This window comes from Neovison vison, chromosome 3 (assembly GCF_020171115.1).
Source record: "Neovison vison isolate M4711 chromosome 3, ASM_NN_V1, whole genome shotgun sequence".
Classification (NCBI taxonomy): domain Eukaryota; kingdom Metazoa; phylum Chordata; class Mammalia; order Carnivora; family Mustelidae; genus Neogale; species Neogale vison.
In genome coordinates this window covers 202,890,337-202,902,758 of record NC_058093.1, presented here as the reverse complement: position 1 = coordinate 202,902,758, position 12,422 = coordinate 202,890,337, and the positions used below count along the sequence as shown (strand labels likewise).

At 48.8% G+C, this 12,422-nt stretch overlaps 1 protein-coding gene across 2 annotated transcripts in view; it reads right to left on the bottom strand.

The window, feature by feature from the left end:
* Positions 1–12,422, bottom strand: part of LOC122903103 (splicing factor SWAP) — a 69,133-nt gene that overhangs the window by 56,342 nt on the left and 369 nt on the right. The window contains exons 2-4 of one of the 2 annotated variants that reach the window (XM_044243558.1): positions 9,679–9,848; positions 8,965–9,096; positions 4,702–4,787 (exon numbers count right to left, since the gene is read on the bottom strand). In XM_044243558.1, the coding sequence (XP_044099493.1) occupies positions 4,702–4,787; positions 8,965–9,096; positions 9,679–9,848 (388 nt within the window). Of the gene's footprint in view, positions 1–4,701; positions 4,788–8,964; positions 9,097–9,678 lie in introns of both variants that reach the window. The other variant, XM_044243559.1, reaches the window with a different exon arrangement.

Below are 12,422 nucleotides of genomic sequence, written 5' to 3'. Positions count from 1 at the left end.
AATAACGAAAAGATTAACACTTAGAAATTACATGCAAATAAAGTGGGAAATTATTCATTAAAAATGGGCAGTTAGGTATTCAAGATGCTTTCCGTAATTCCAGAACCACATCCTTCATAAAATTTAAACGCCTTAATTCTCAAATTTAATGCCTGAAGTGATACAGTCCTTCACACTTAAATAGGATAAGTACCTACAATTAAAGTTATTTACTGTTCCCAAAATAAACTAGACTCCACGTCACAGGCCCACTGTGCCTGGAGTACGGATCCCGAGGCAGACTTTCAACCGCTCGTGCTAACAGCAGGATTAATCTTCGGATCTGTGTTCCACGCACACGTCGATCATTAACAGTGAACTCAGAACAGTGACCTTGAAAGGAAACCACAATGGCCTCTGTGGAGAGGCGCTCTCCGCCAACCACACTAAGCTGCTGGTTTAAAATCCCTGAAAGGAGGCCTATTCATGACACAACAGCATGGGGAAAAGAGGCGGCCACAGCGCCGGTGACTACAGAGAGAGCCGTGCTGAGCGCACTTCTGGGCCTGCTCCCAGAGCAAGTGGGTAACGTGCCCGCACCTGGTGGGAAGAGTCTGCTCTCCTCGTCACATTATCCTTACGCAGGTCTTTTCCTATTTATACCACGAGTTTCCTTTCCACAGAGTGGGATTTCAAGGACATACACGCGTATATGGTATGTTACAAAAACTAATGATAAAGGGGGAAATGCTTGTCTTATACAGGGAGGCCTGTGGTTTAAGAAGGTGCCCGAGCCCAAGAAGATAGGCTCATGCCTCCTCACTCCTCCCAGATTACAGACAGAGCTCTAAAAACTGTGGGGTAGGCGGTGGGAAATGGAAGAAGGTGAGAAAGCCCACGCCAGTGTCAGGTCTCCTAACAGCTCCGGAAAAGCAGAGGGACCAGGATGGGGTGGCAAGGGAAGGGAAGGCAGGGTGAACAGTGACAGGCCCCTGGAGCGGCTGGGCTGGCCCTCTCCTCTGCTGTGATCAGGGAAGGAAGAATCAAATGCCCACTTCATTCATAGCCCAAAAGAAATACTACATCAAGTCACAATTCAATTGTTTAAAAAACCGCACAAAACTATAAATGCCAACAGCAGGAAACAGGAAAATATTTTTAAAATCTTAGGAGTGGGAAGGGACTTCCAGAACAAAATTCAAAATCCTGGGGCTACAATGGGACCTAGCGGTGTGTGTGACTCCACAAACACATCTACATTCTGCGAGGAGATAGATGTTGGAGACAAGGTGCTCGGAGAACACACAGGCACGGAGCACTCGGGGCACACTCATCACACGTGAACAGTCCTTACAGATCCCAAAGAAAAGGCAAGAACTCCACAGGATGCTTCCCGCCCCTATCCTGGGGTGACAGAACTGCTGAATTATGATGACAACAACACTCTAATCTCAACACCCATCGGCCAGAGCTCTGAGCCCTCTAGACCTCAACATGTCTCCGGTGCGCGGCGGCCAAGCGCATCTACTCCCCAGGTGCCTGTGCTGCGTGGACTAAGGACAGGAGCACAGCACAGAGCACGCGGTCGGCAACTGTCACCGCACGGCCTTAACCCCAGAGGGGGAAATGTTGAGCATGATGGCAATTACACACTGAATCCTGCCCTGTTCTTCCTCTGGTTCATAAAGTGTGTTCAGATGAGCATGTTTCCCCCAGAAGGAACTTCTGACCGGATCTGTGGGGCAGCAGCACTTCCAGCCCCTGTGGCTGACCAGAGCAACCTTCCCTCCCCACTCCCAGAGGAGCTCTAGGTGTGCGCCAGGTATGGGGGCACACAACTCAGCACGAGCAGGTGGGAGCAGTGTACACCCTGAATCAGGACCAGGCACACAGAGAGCTCAGGAGGTGACCAAGATGGGCATCCGGGTCCCTGAGAAGGGGGCAGAGGCTGAAAACACAACCCTGGGACAAACGACACCAGGCTATATACCAAGGGAGAAACACAAGAAAACACACACAGACTCGCTCGGAAAAGCTAAAACAAAGCTGTGAGGTCACTATAGGGGCCTGGTGGGATGTGGAGATGGGAGGGCTGCTGGGGTTTCGTGGAGGACAACACCAGCCGCGGCCTGTCTCGAACACCCACCGACATCTGTCTCCTGAGTGCCACGATTTCTAACTACTCACTCTTCACACATCCCCACGGATCCCGTCATTAGGCTCTCCTCCAAAAGCCCAGTTTCAACATCAAAAATACTCAAGTGCCTGCTTTCTTTACCGAGAGAGGGGCCCCCACGCACAGAGGCAGCACCGCTCTCCCCCTCCTACAGGCCAGAAGCTCCCACTGCAAGCACCCCGTTTCCACACCGCCCCCCCGAACATCACAGTGTGAGTCACAGACCACCAACCGCTGCCCCCAAGCCCTGACGCCAGTACGAAGGGAATGACCCTGTCCAGCAGTGCCCCGACAGTGCTCAGACGTGGTTTCCACAGAATCAAACAATGTCCCACTTGAGAGGCCGCTCTGCGATACTATCACAAGAAACTCTTTAACCTCAAGAAGGCAAATTACTATTCTGGTCTCCAAAGGGTAGCGACTATTTTTAGCTCCAGGAGACCATTAAACAGCTCAGGGACGCTTACTCTGGCTGAGAATGCAGAGCCATTAAATACTTTAATAGAAAGTAAACAACGCAATAAAATCTATTATACTTCCACGTTTAAATCTGCATAAAAGTTTAAAAATAAACTTTCACATAAAAATAAATAAAATTCCATATAGTCAACCTTAAATAAAAGCTTTCAGCATTAAATATAGCTAAGGGAGCAACTTGTTTTTAATGGGTCTCTCATGTAAAATAAATAGCACACTCCAGAACAAGAAGGAATATAACCCAGAACCACACACAGGAAGCCCAGTAACATAAGTCTCAGGAGAGCCGACATTCAACTGGCACATTCAGCTTTAACTGAACGCTGGAAATGGGGAAACAAATACGATAATTCCAGCCAGCAAAATCCACAGACATGGGGCGCCTGGGTGGCTCAGTGGGTTAAAGCCTCTGCCTTCGGCTCAGGTCATGATCCCAGGGTCCTGGGATCGAGTCCTGCAACGGGCTCTCTGCTCAGCAGGGAGCCTGCTTCCCCCTCTCTCTGCCTGCCTCTCTGCCTACTTGTGATCTGTCTGTCAAATAAATAAATAAAATCTTTTATTTTTTTTTAAAAGATTTTATTTATTTGAAACAGAGAGAGAGATCACAAAGAGGCAGCAAGACAGGCAGAGAGAGGGGGAAGGAGGCTCCCCGCAGAGCAGAGTCCTGTGGGGCTCGATTCCAGCACCCTAAGATCATGACCTGAGCCAAAGGCAGAGGCTTAACCCACTGAGCCACTCAGGAGCCCCAATAAATAAAATCTTTAAAAAAAAAAAAAAATCGGGCGCCTGGGTGGCTCAGCGGGTTAAGCTGCTGCCTTCGGCTCAGGTCATGATCTCAGGGTCCTGGGATCGAGTCCTGCATGGGCTCTCTGCTCAGCAGGGAGCCTGCTTCCTCCTCTCTCTCTCTCTCTCTGCCTGCCTGCCTACTTGTGATCTCTCTCTGTCAAACAAATAAATAAAATCTTAAAAAAAAAAAAAATCCACAGACATTTTCACTCCTATTTGCACAAAGACTAAGAAAGCGAAGGAGGGAGAGGGTATGAGTGTGTAAATGAAGGAAGGAACCGGGATGGAGGCTCTGCCACTTGCCATCAACACGTGAAAACAGGGGCTAGAACCTTCCACCAAGAGTTCGGCCCCCCATGCACCCAGAGGCTCAGAACCATGGCAGGCCTGCATCCATGCCACTAGAAATTCAGTCACAAAAATGTCACGGGAAAAACCACCCGGAACACCTACATCATCCCCCCCGTCTCGCCTCTGTGAAGTGCGCCCAGGCAACACTCCCGGCCCTCCACCCGCACGCCATGGTCCTCTCCTGCGGAAGGGGGCCAGGCACAGCAGCTAGCGTATGGGCCGTTAGCATTACATGACACAGAAGATACAAAGCAGCCAGTGCAGGGCTGGGAGTGTAGGAAACCCCCAGGGGCGCCCACCGTAACCCAGCCTGAACCCCTCAGGACGCAGATGGAAGAGCGGCGTGAGGGGAGCGTGAACCGTGCCGCTTGGCCAGGCTCAAGCTGCAGAGCACTCAGGCCAAGACGAGTTCCGCCCAGGCTTCCTCCGGAGTGCCAGGTGGCCTGGAGATGCCACTGGGCCTTCGTCCCCAGGGACAGGAAGCCTGGGCACAAGAGCAGCAAGGTAAGGTAAAGGCATTTCCCTTAAGACCCCGCCAAAGCCACCCTGGCAAAAGTCAGGACAAAGCCACTTCCCCACAAGCCACACTGCCGTGATCGAGACAGTTCTGCGGCCTGAATGTGGCTGATGGCTTCCTCGCCGCTCACCCTGACTCGCTTCCTCCACTCTGGTAAATGTGCGGGCTTAGCCCTACGGCCGCGGAGGGCCAGCTCCTTGAGTCCCTGATGCTCTGGGCTAGAATTCCTCCCTTTCTCTTCGGAGGAGGACAGGGTGTGGTCGGAGGCAGGGTGTGGTCTGGTGTCCGTGACTCACAGATCTGACAGCACCACGACCTTACAGAGCCGTCAGGGCTGCGGCCGGGCTCCATGTGCCCAGCGCTCCTGACCCACAGCGGGAACGACAGGCAGCACCGGGCCAGGAGGCACACGTACCAGCTCCACGTCAGGCGGCACATTCAGCCCCACGGGGGCAACGAAAGGCTCCTCGTTTTCCTCTATGTTTTCAGCCTCATTTTTTTCTGTATAAAAAGAAAATATAAAACTTCAGAACAACGACCAGGAAGGAAGGCAGCCACCAACAGTAAGCAACAGAGGGACCCGAGTGAGTGGCGCTCCCTGGTTCTCACCTTCGCATCATCACCTCTAGAGACACTCGCGTCTCCTCTCCCGCCCCGCATGTGCCCGTTGGGCGTCACAAACCCCCTCCGGATGAGGCCGCTGAGGCATGGAGCTCTCCCGGAGACCCAGCTCCAGGCATCTCCCCATAATGCGCCCTGCTTAGCGGGCGCTCAGCCTGCGGTCAGCTCTCCCCACTCCCAGCTCTGTGATCTGTGTGTGTGTTTAACTGGCACTAAGACCTCCTCTGAGTTGTTTCTGCGGGATCCACAGGGAGACAGCACAGCACAGGTGCCCGACCTCCAGATGGTAGGCTGATTTCACCATCAAGCCGTAAGGCCCTTAAGAGTAACAGGCAAGACTTCTCGACACACGCAAACCACCTCCCTACCATCAATAACCAGACGCTTCTTTCCCATTTCCATCTACAAATAGCTCTATCCGCTGTGGGTCACACGGGACACTGCTTGTCAGAGCCTCCTAAATCAGAGGGGACCTGCATATCTCACAATCTCTCAGGAGATCACTACTGAAAGGACATAGTGAAATGTACAAAAACCTAAGAGAAAACTTATCAGAGCTAACATTATAAAGGATTTCATGACACACTTAGGTTTTCCTGCCTCCCCCCCAAAAACCATTGAACATGCAATCTTCATCAAAATCAATGTTTCCAGGGTGCCTGGGTGGCTCATTTGGTTAAGCAACTGCCTTCAGCTCAGGTCACGGTCCCAGAATCCCGGCATCGAGTCTTGCATCAGGCTCCCAGCTCCATGGGGAGTCTGCTTCTCCCTGTGACCTTCTCTCACTGTGCCTCTCTCGCAAATAAATAAATAAATAAATAATCTTAAAACAAAACAAAAAAAAAATCAACGTTTCCACCACATGTGGTTTCTTGATGAGATGAACAATTTTGAAGGTTTCCTATAAAATCTAATTCTTCTACGAAGCCAAGGAGGGCTTATAAGCAGGCTTCACTGTACCTAAAAACCTGGGAATTCTAGTCTGATGAGATACGGGCGGATGAACACCGTCCGTCCCGTTGGGTTTCTGCTTAGGCAGCCTTCTTCTCCCCTAAGAACTAGAGACACACTCAGACCTGATCGCTTCGTGCGATCAGCAGCCCCGCAGCCCGGCAGCAGGGCCCAAATGGCCCAGTGTGTTTGCAGGACACCGGACACCCTGGTTTGCAACATGTCAAGGAGCAACTTCAAATCTCACAGTCTCCCTGAGTCTGGAGCTGCTGCTCCCGGAGTAGCGGAGCCTGAATCAAGAGCTGTGTGGGACACAAGGTTACACGGGGCTGCTCTGTCCTTACACACACCTTAATTTACAGAAAAATGGCTTCAGTAGCACAGAACAAAACACAGCTGTTGCAATACTCAGATTCAAATTCAAATCCCCTTTTTTCACAAAAAAGATCTTTGATAATGATAGGAAAAAAACAGGAAAAGGAGAATCTGCCATGCGGGAGGAAGAGGGGATGGTGCACAGACACAAAGCCGCTGCCGCCGGCTTACAGCATGAAGCTTTAAGTGTCCCCAGAATGCCAGCACGACAGAGTAACTTTGAAAATTAAGGAATATTGAGACCTGCTGATGGCACCGAAAAACCCCAAAAACCAAAACCAAAACCAAAACCAAAACCAACTTTTTTTTTTTTTTTTTTAAATAATGCAGCACTGAAGTAGAACTTGTCAGTGGCACTGGGCACCAACCTGAATTCTACTGTGTGCAGGTACGTGCGGCGTTCTCCTGCATTAGCATAAGCGAAGCACAAAAGGCCAAGAGGTAAGTTTCACATGGGCCCGACTTTCACTGGAAAAACTGATCAGCAGGGCGCCTGAGTGGCTCTGTCCGCTGAGCGCTGGCTCTTCATTTTGGCTTAGGCCAGATCTCGGCTCCTGGGATCTGGCCCCGTGCTGGGCTCTGCACTCGGCTGGGCTCTGCACTCGGCGGAGTCGGCTCCAGATTCTCCTTCTCCCCATGCCCCCCCAACCACGCCCCGCTCAGGCACATGCTCTGTACTGCTCTCTCTCAAATAAATCTATCTTCAAAAAAATTTAATCAGCATATAAGGCAAAATCCTGAGTATGACTACAGAAAGGAAAACAAATTTTAAAACACTAAAGAGAACTTTATGTTTAAGAGAAAGCATACTGTAACTTCGAGGGCAAACTAAATAACACTGAAATTCTTAAATTTCAGTAATTATAGAGAAGTTTAACTATACTGAGACTATATCCGACATGTGTAACAGGGGTTGGCAACTTTCGGGACAATGCCGAACGGTAAGCTCACTTCCGGCCACACACACCCTGTGGGCCAACTACTCGACTCTGCAGTTGAGACACAGAGGCTGCCCAGACGCTGCGTGAACAAACCAGTGTGGCCCGTGACCCCATGACACTTCTCTGACAAAACCTGCCGGCTGGGGCGATGGTGGCAGTGTGCACAGCTCTAATAGAGAAGGTTAAGAAATTAGTATTATGGATTGTTCCAAAAATTGTCACTTGACCTTGCAAATGACATTTGGCTTTTATAAATTTCCATTTTTCAGGTACAACGTTATATAGTGCATGTTCCTTCCTTCTGATCAAAAACACTATGTGTTTAAAGCAGATGTAATGCACACAACTCGGCAACAAAACGTAATCTACTATCCGGAACTCTAGCAGAGGTAAGTGTGGACAAAGGAGCGAGCGCTTACTTCTGGACCTGTAAGAACATTCCCACTGCGTCCTAACTTCTGAAGGCGTGAAATGCCTTAACAAGGCTTTAACTGATCACAGTCCCAATGACAGCTGTAAAGTCTTAACACAAGCTCCTAGGACACAGCCACACAGCCGTGACCGCTGCACACAACGCAGAGAGCAGGAGGAGGGGGAGGGCAAAAAGGAAGCACCCATGCAAGACCGCCCTCCGGCCCATCCACTGAAGGCTGCAGGAGCCCCCAGGCGGCTGCACCAGGCTGGGCAGACCATGGTGCATCATGGAGCGGTCGTAACCACTTTAGACCTGTGAGGAGGTTTGCAACTGAAGGAGAAACCAATTAAGTCCCAAACAACCAAGTGTTAGCCCTAAAAGGAAAGCCCTGGTTGATGTGATTCTAGTTCATTATTTTACATATTCAAATAAAGTTAAACATTCAAAAAGTTAAAGTTCTCCTTCCCTTTAACGTTTTTATGTTTATTTTAAGCTCCATACCCCACGTGGAGCTGGAACTTTTGGCCCTGAGATGAAGAGTCAGTCACGTGCCCTATGGACAGAGCCAGCCGGTGCCCCACACAGTTCTCCTTCCCCTTAAACAGGGTCCTGCACACAGTGACCCAGCCTTACAGTTTCCGGCTCACGTTGTCATTATCGATGTTAGTGTCTGATCGTTGCACAAGGCTGTGACAATGGTGCTCTCAGAGTCTACCGAAGCAGCAGGGTATATGTTCCTGCGCTCACAGTCCAGCTACTTTGGGGCACTCTTTTTTAATATCCAAAGTTCCTAGAGTTAAAGCAGCAGAGTAGGATTTTAAAGTGTCCCATTTCACATCACTATGACTGCGTACCACCACACGGGCGCACGTGCTGCAGGTCCTACTGAGTCCAACTGGCAGGGGGGTGGGTCTTCCGGCTCTTCCCCGCTGAGCAGCAAGCGACTCCACAGCCAGCCTTCTGCTGAGCCCGGCTGTCACTTCAGGTGTGGAGGGCACAGGGAATGGGGTTCACTCGAGGGCAGTTACCGCCTACTCTACTCTCTCAACACCCTGAGGGCAAATCACCGGGTCTCATATGTTAAGGAACAAAGACTCCAGAGTAAGTCATTTCCAGTTACCGGAGTCCAAGCGAAATCTGCGAAAGGCAATGAGGTCTAATGCAGACATGAGCCTGCAATCAGTTTCCACCTCTAAGAACACTTAATTTTCTGGCTTCTAGCTCTGTTCTACCCCAAGAAGGAGTCTGCTAATGGTGCCTGCGTCACCGTGAGGTGACAAGTACTCAGCGGCCTCACCCGTACCTGGAAGACTTTCCCACTGTGTATGCCGTAGCCACCAACGCTACGTCACCCGGCACAGTGTTCTCCCCTCACCTCTCTGTTTAGAAGGTTCCTCCTCTTCTGTGGGCTCGGACGGGTCATAGTAGTCACTACCGTAGGTGAAGCCCACTGCGTTATAGCCCCCATCCTCTGCCAGGGCTTCACTCAATCGCTTGTATTCTTCCTCTTGAATAAAAATGAGAATTTTATTAACAAAAATGGAAACTTACTGAGAAAAATTATACATATTTCTAAAGTTGTGGCTATCAGTAAAGCATACAACACACTTTTTTCAGCCTCTTTTGGAGGCAAAAATGTTTTTACAAATTCACACCTCACATCTATTAATATGTACTTTTGCCAGTACACGTTTACCACAGATAGCAGAATACACGTCTTTTGTGGAAAATTTCTTCCTGCTGAGAAATTTGGGGATTAAGAACTGTATTAAAGATTGTTAAGGCAAAGACAAGAACATCAATTTTAGTTTATACGATACTGTTAAAGAAGAACAGTTAAAGAGTTTGGTTTTTGTTTTTTCAAATCCCAGTCTGCCCTCAAAAGCTGGGAAAATTCTTTGTGGCTCTCTATATATAAACTATCCTGAGGTCCTCTCAGAACGCAAAGACTCCTGTTTTTCCAATCCACTGGGTACTGTCAAGATAATATCAGAAAGAGTGAGTATAAAAAAATGAATGGGAGTAAATTTTAAATACTTAAAAAATTTTAAAAAGTTTGTTGCTTAAGTAAGTTTTTCTTGAGCAGTACCTTGCCTTGCCTCCTCCTCAAGCAAGTCCGTATGCAAGGCTAAATACCTCTCCTCATCACACAGGGCATCTATTCGTGCCTCCTCTTCAGAGAGCTGGTAATCGCGGTTCCACGTGGAATACTCAGCATCGTACTCAGAAAGGTCATGCAGGTGACCGCGCCCATCATATCTGTAATATGAACACACTGGTCACTGGGAAGAAGTTAATGTCTAGGTTGATTCGTGTGGGATGTTTCACATATATACTTACCAATTAAAACAAAGAAATAAAAATATTAAAACAAACATAAAAAAATTTTGTTGGATTTATATTTAATTTGGCTAGTCACATCTCACCTACTTTTAAAACTCAAGTTATCTTAACAAAGTCTAAATTCCTTTGTATAATATGATAAGGCTTATAATTAAAGGTAAACAATCCTTTAACAGCATAAATGGTGCCCACTTCACTGGCAGCGCTTACCGTTTATGGTTTGGTCAACCATTCAATGCCATTTGCAAAAAAATAAAAACTAGAAAATTTTTTTTTCTGAGAAGTCAAATATCATAGCTTACATTCACACAAACCGAATACATAAATACCTATCCGTAAGAACCCAACGGTCGAAATTTCCTCGCTTCTTTCTGCTAGTCCCGAACTCTCAGGAGAGATCTTCACCAAAGAAACTTGCGTCCATTGGAGGTAAAATCTTGGCTAGGCTCGCCCCCTAGCCACTTGGCTGAGGAAATAAGTGCTGGGTTACGTGATAGAGAGACACACATACATAGGAACAGTGACATATACGTGCAGTTTAAGGAGGTTCACTGGAAACAGAGCAAAACTATTAGCAGGTGCAGTATAAATATCTTCTTCTAAACTTTACACCCCCAGGGAATCGCATACGTTAAGACGCATCCATGTTTATGTGCATGGACCAACAGGCACTGTAGCCAAATTAGGAATAAGAAGGGCATTTTTTGTTATGCTTTTAACATAAAGATTCAGGGAAGCTGCTGTTGATGTGCAGTATCAGATAATAAACGAGTGAGTTAGAAACACTCAGATTTAGGCTTGCAAAAACAAACATAGAGAGACAAACAAAAGTCTGCCTGATTTTTTAATGCTGACTTTTGTAATGCGGACCAAAAAGTATTTAAAAAAAAAGACATTTACAAGAAAAAAAGGCCAAAATTCCAGAGTAGCCAAGGTATTGCACTTTATTAAATTTCAAAATTATTTTTACTTTGCTGTAAACCTCCTTAACTTACAAATGTAGATCATTATTTGAAAATATTATACATGTACATGTGTAGCGTTTGCTCCCCATTAGTTTTGGAAGACCTCACTCCAATCATGTACAGAATGATACCGAAAACTGCATAAGGAGCTCAGACTTCATTGCTTACCAAGCTTTAATAATAAATATCACAAGTAACACTTTGTAACACTTTGGAAAAGCAAGCTGCCTGACAACTCAGGCAACACTGATCACAGAAACTAAGGTTTAAAGGCACAGCATGTTTGAGCAGAGCATGGAGCATCAGGTCCAGACCTGCTCCGGCAACCCTCCCTTCCAGAGTCACTGTTGTCTAGATCTAACTCCAAACGGCAATGTCAGGGATGGAAAAAGGCCTATTTGGTCATGAATGTGTCCATTCTGGCCAGCTCACAGGTCATCCCTACAGTCATGTCCCAGGGCTTTGCAGAATCCAGCTTTAATCAAACGACGGGCTTCCTTCACTCGGAGACACTATTCCACAGTTAAATGGCTGGTCATCGTTAGCTTTTCAGTCCGGGCCCCAGGCGTAGAGTTGCCAAACCGGCAAAAAACCAAACCAACAAGCCAAAACTCCAAGGAGGAGAAGGAAAGTGGGACTGAAAATATGGGGCAGGGGGGCGGGGAGCAAACAACCTACACCATGTAATGCCATCCTTTTCAAACCAAACATCTTTAGAAATCCCCAGTCCCGGGACCCCTCTGCCCAAAGTGGCTAAACATCCTCCAGGGCGATTACCTAAAGCAGGTTTGATTTGAAAAGAAACACATCTGCGTCCCAGTTCCACCCTTCGGTTTTAGGAGACCGTGAAACCAGCCCTAAGAACACTATCTCTAACAACAAAGCCAGTGTCTGCCCCAAGTCAACCGGCTTCCAACTGACTGGCACCTTCACCCTCGGTCTGAACCAAGTCAGCTCCGCCAGACTGTCCCAGTGGGGAGGAGGGGGCTGGCGGAGTCAAATGTCATGCCGGCAAAATGCCGGCGCCGCACAAGGAGGGCGCAGGCGGCACACGAGGTTCAAGGCTAACTCTCGGGATCCAAAAGGTTTTCTAACCGCGCGGCCTCCGCGTGCGCATTTCGGGGTTGCCCTGCCACCACACGGAGCTGCGGGAGAGCCGCGAGTAGGGAGGCAGCGCACTACCCCCACGAGAACGCCGATCGGGAGAGGCCAGCGCACGGGCCGCTTCCACCGCGCGGAGTGGCCAACCGGAACCAGCGACTGGGGTGAGGGGTCGCGAGGGGCTGCAGGAGCAGAGACGATCCCTCCGGCGACACACGCGGCGCGCAACTCCATCCAGCCAGTGTCTTAGGGCAGGTTTCACCGTCCCCCTCCCTCCAAAACCTGGGGGATGTTAGAACAGAGGAGGGGGTCCCCCAGATCCCCGCTGGCTCCACAAAGCCCCTTTTTAGTCCTGGCCATCAAGTCAACATCAGACGAAATCAAGCGGGCGAGGGAAGGGGAGGACCGGCGGATGGGGGGAGGA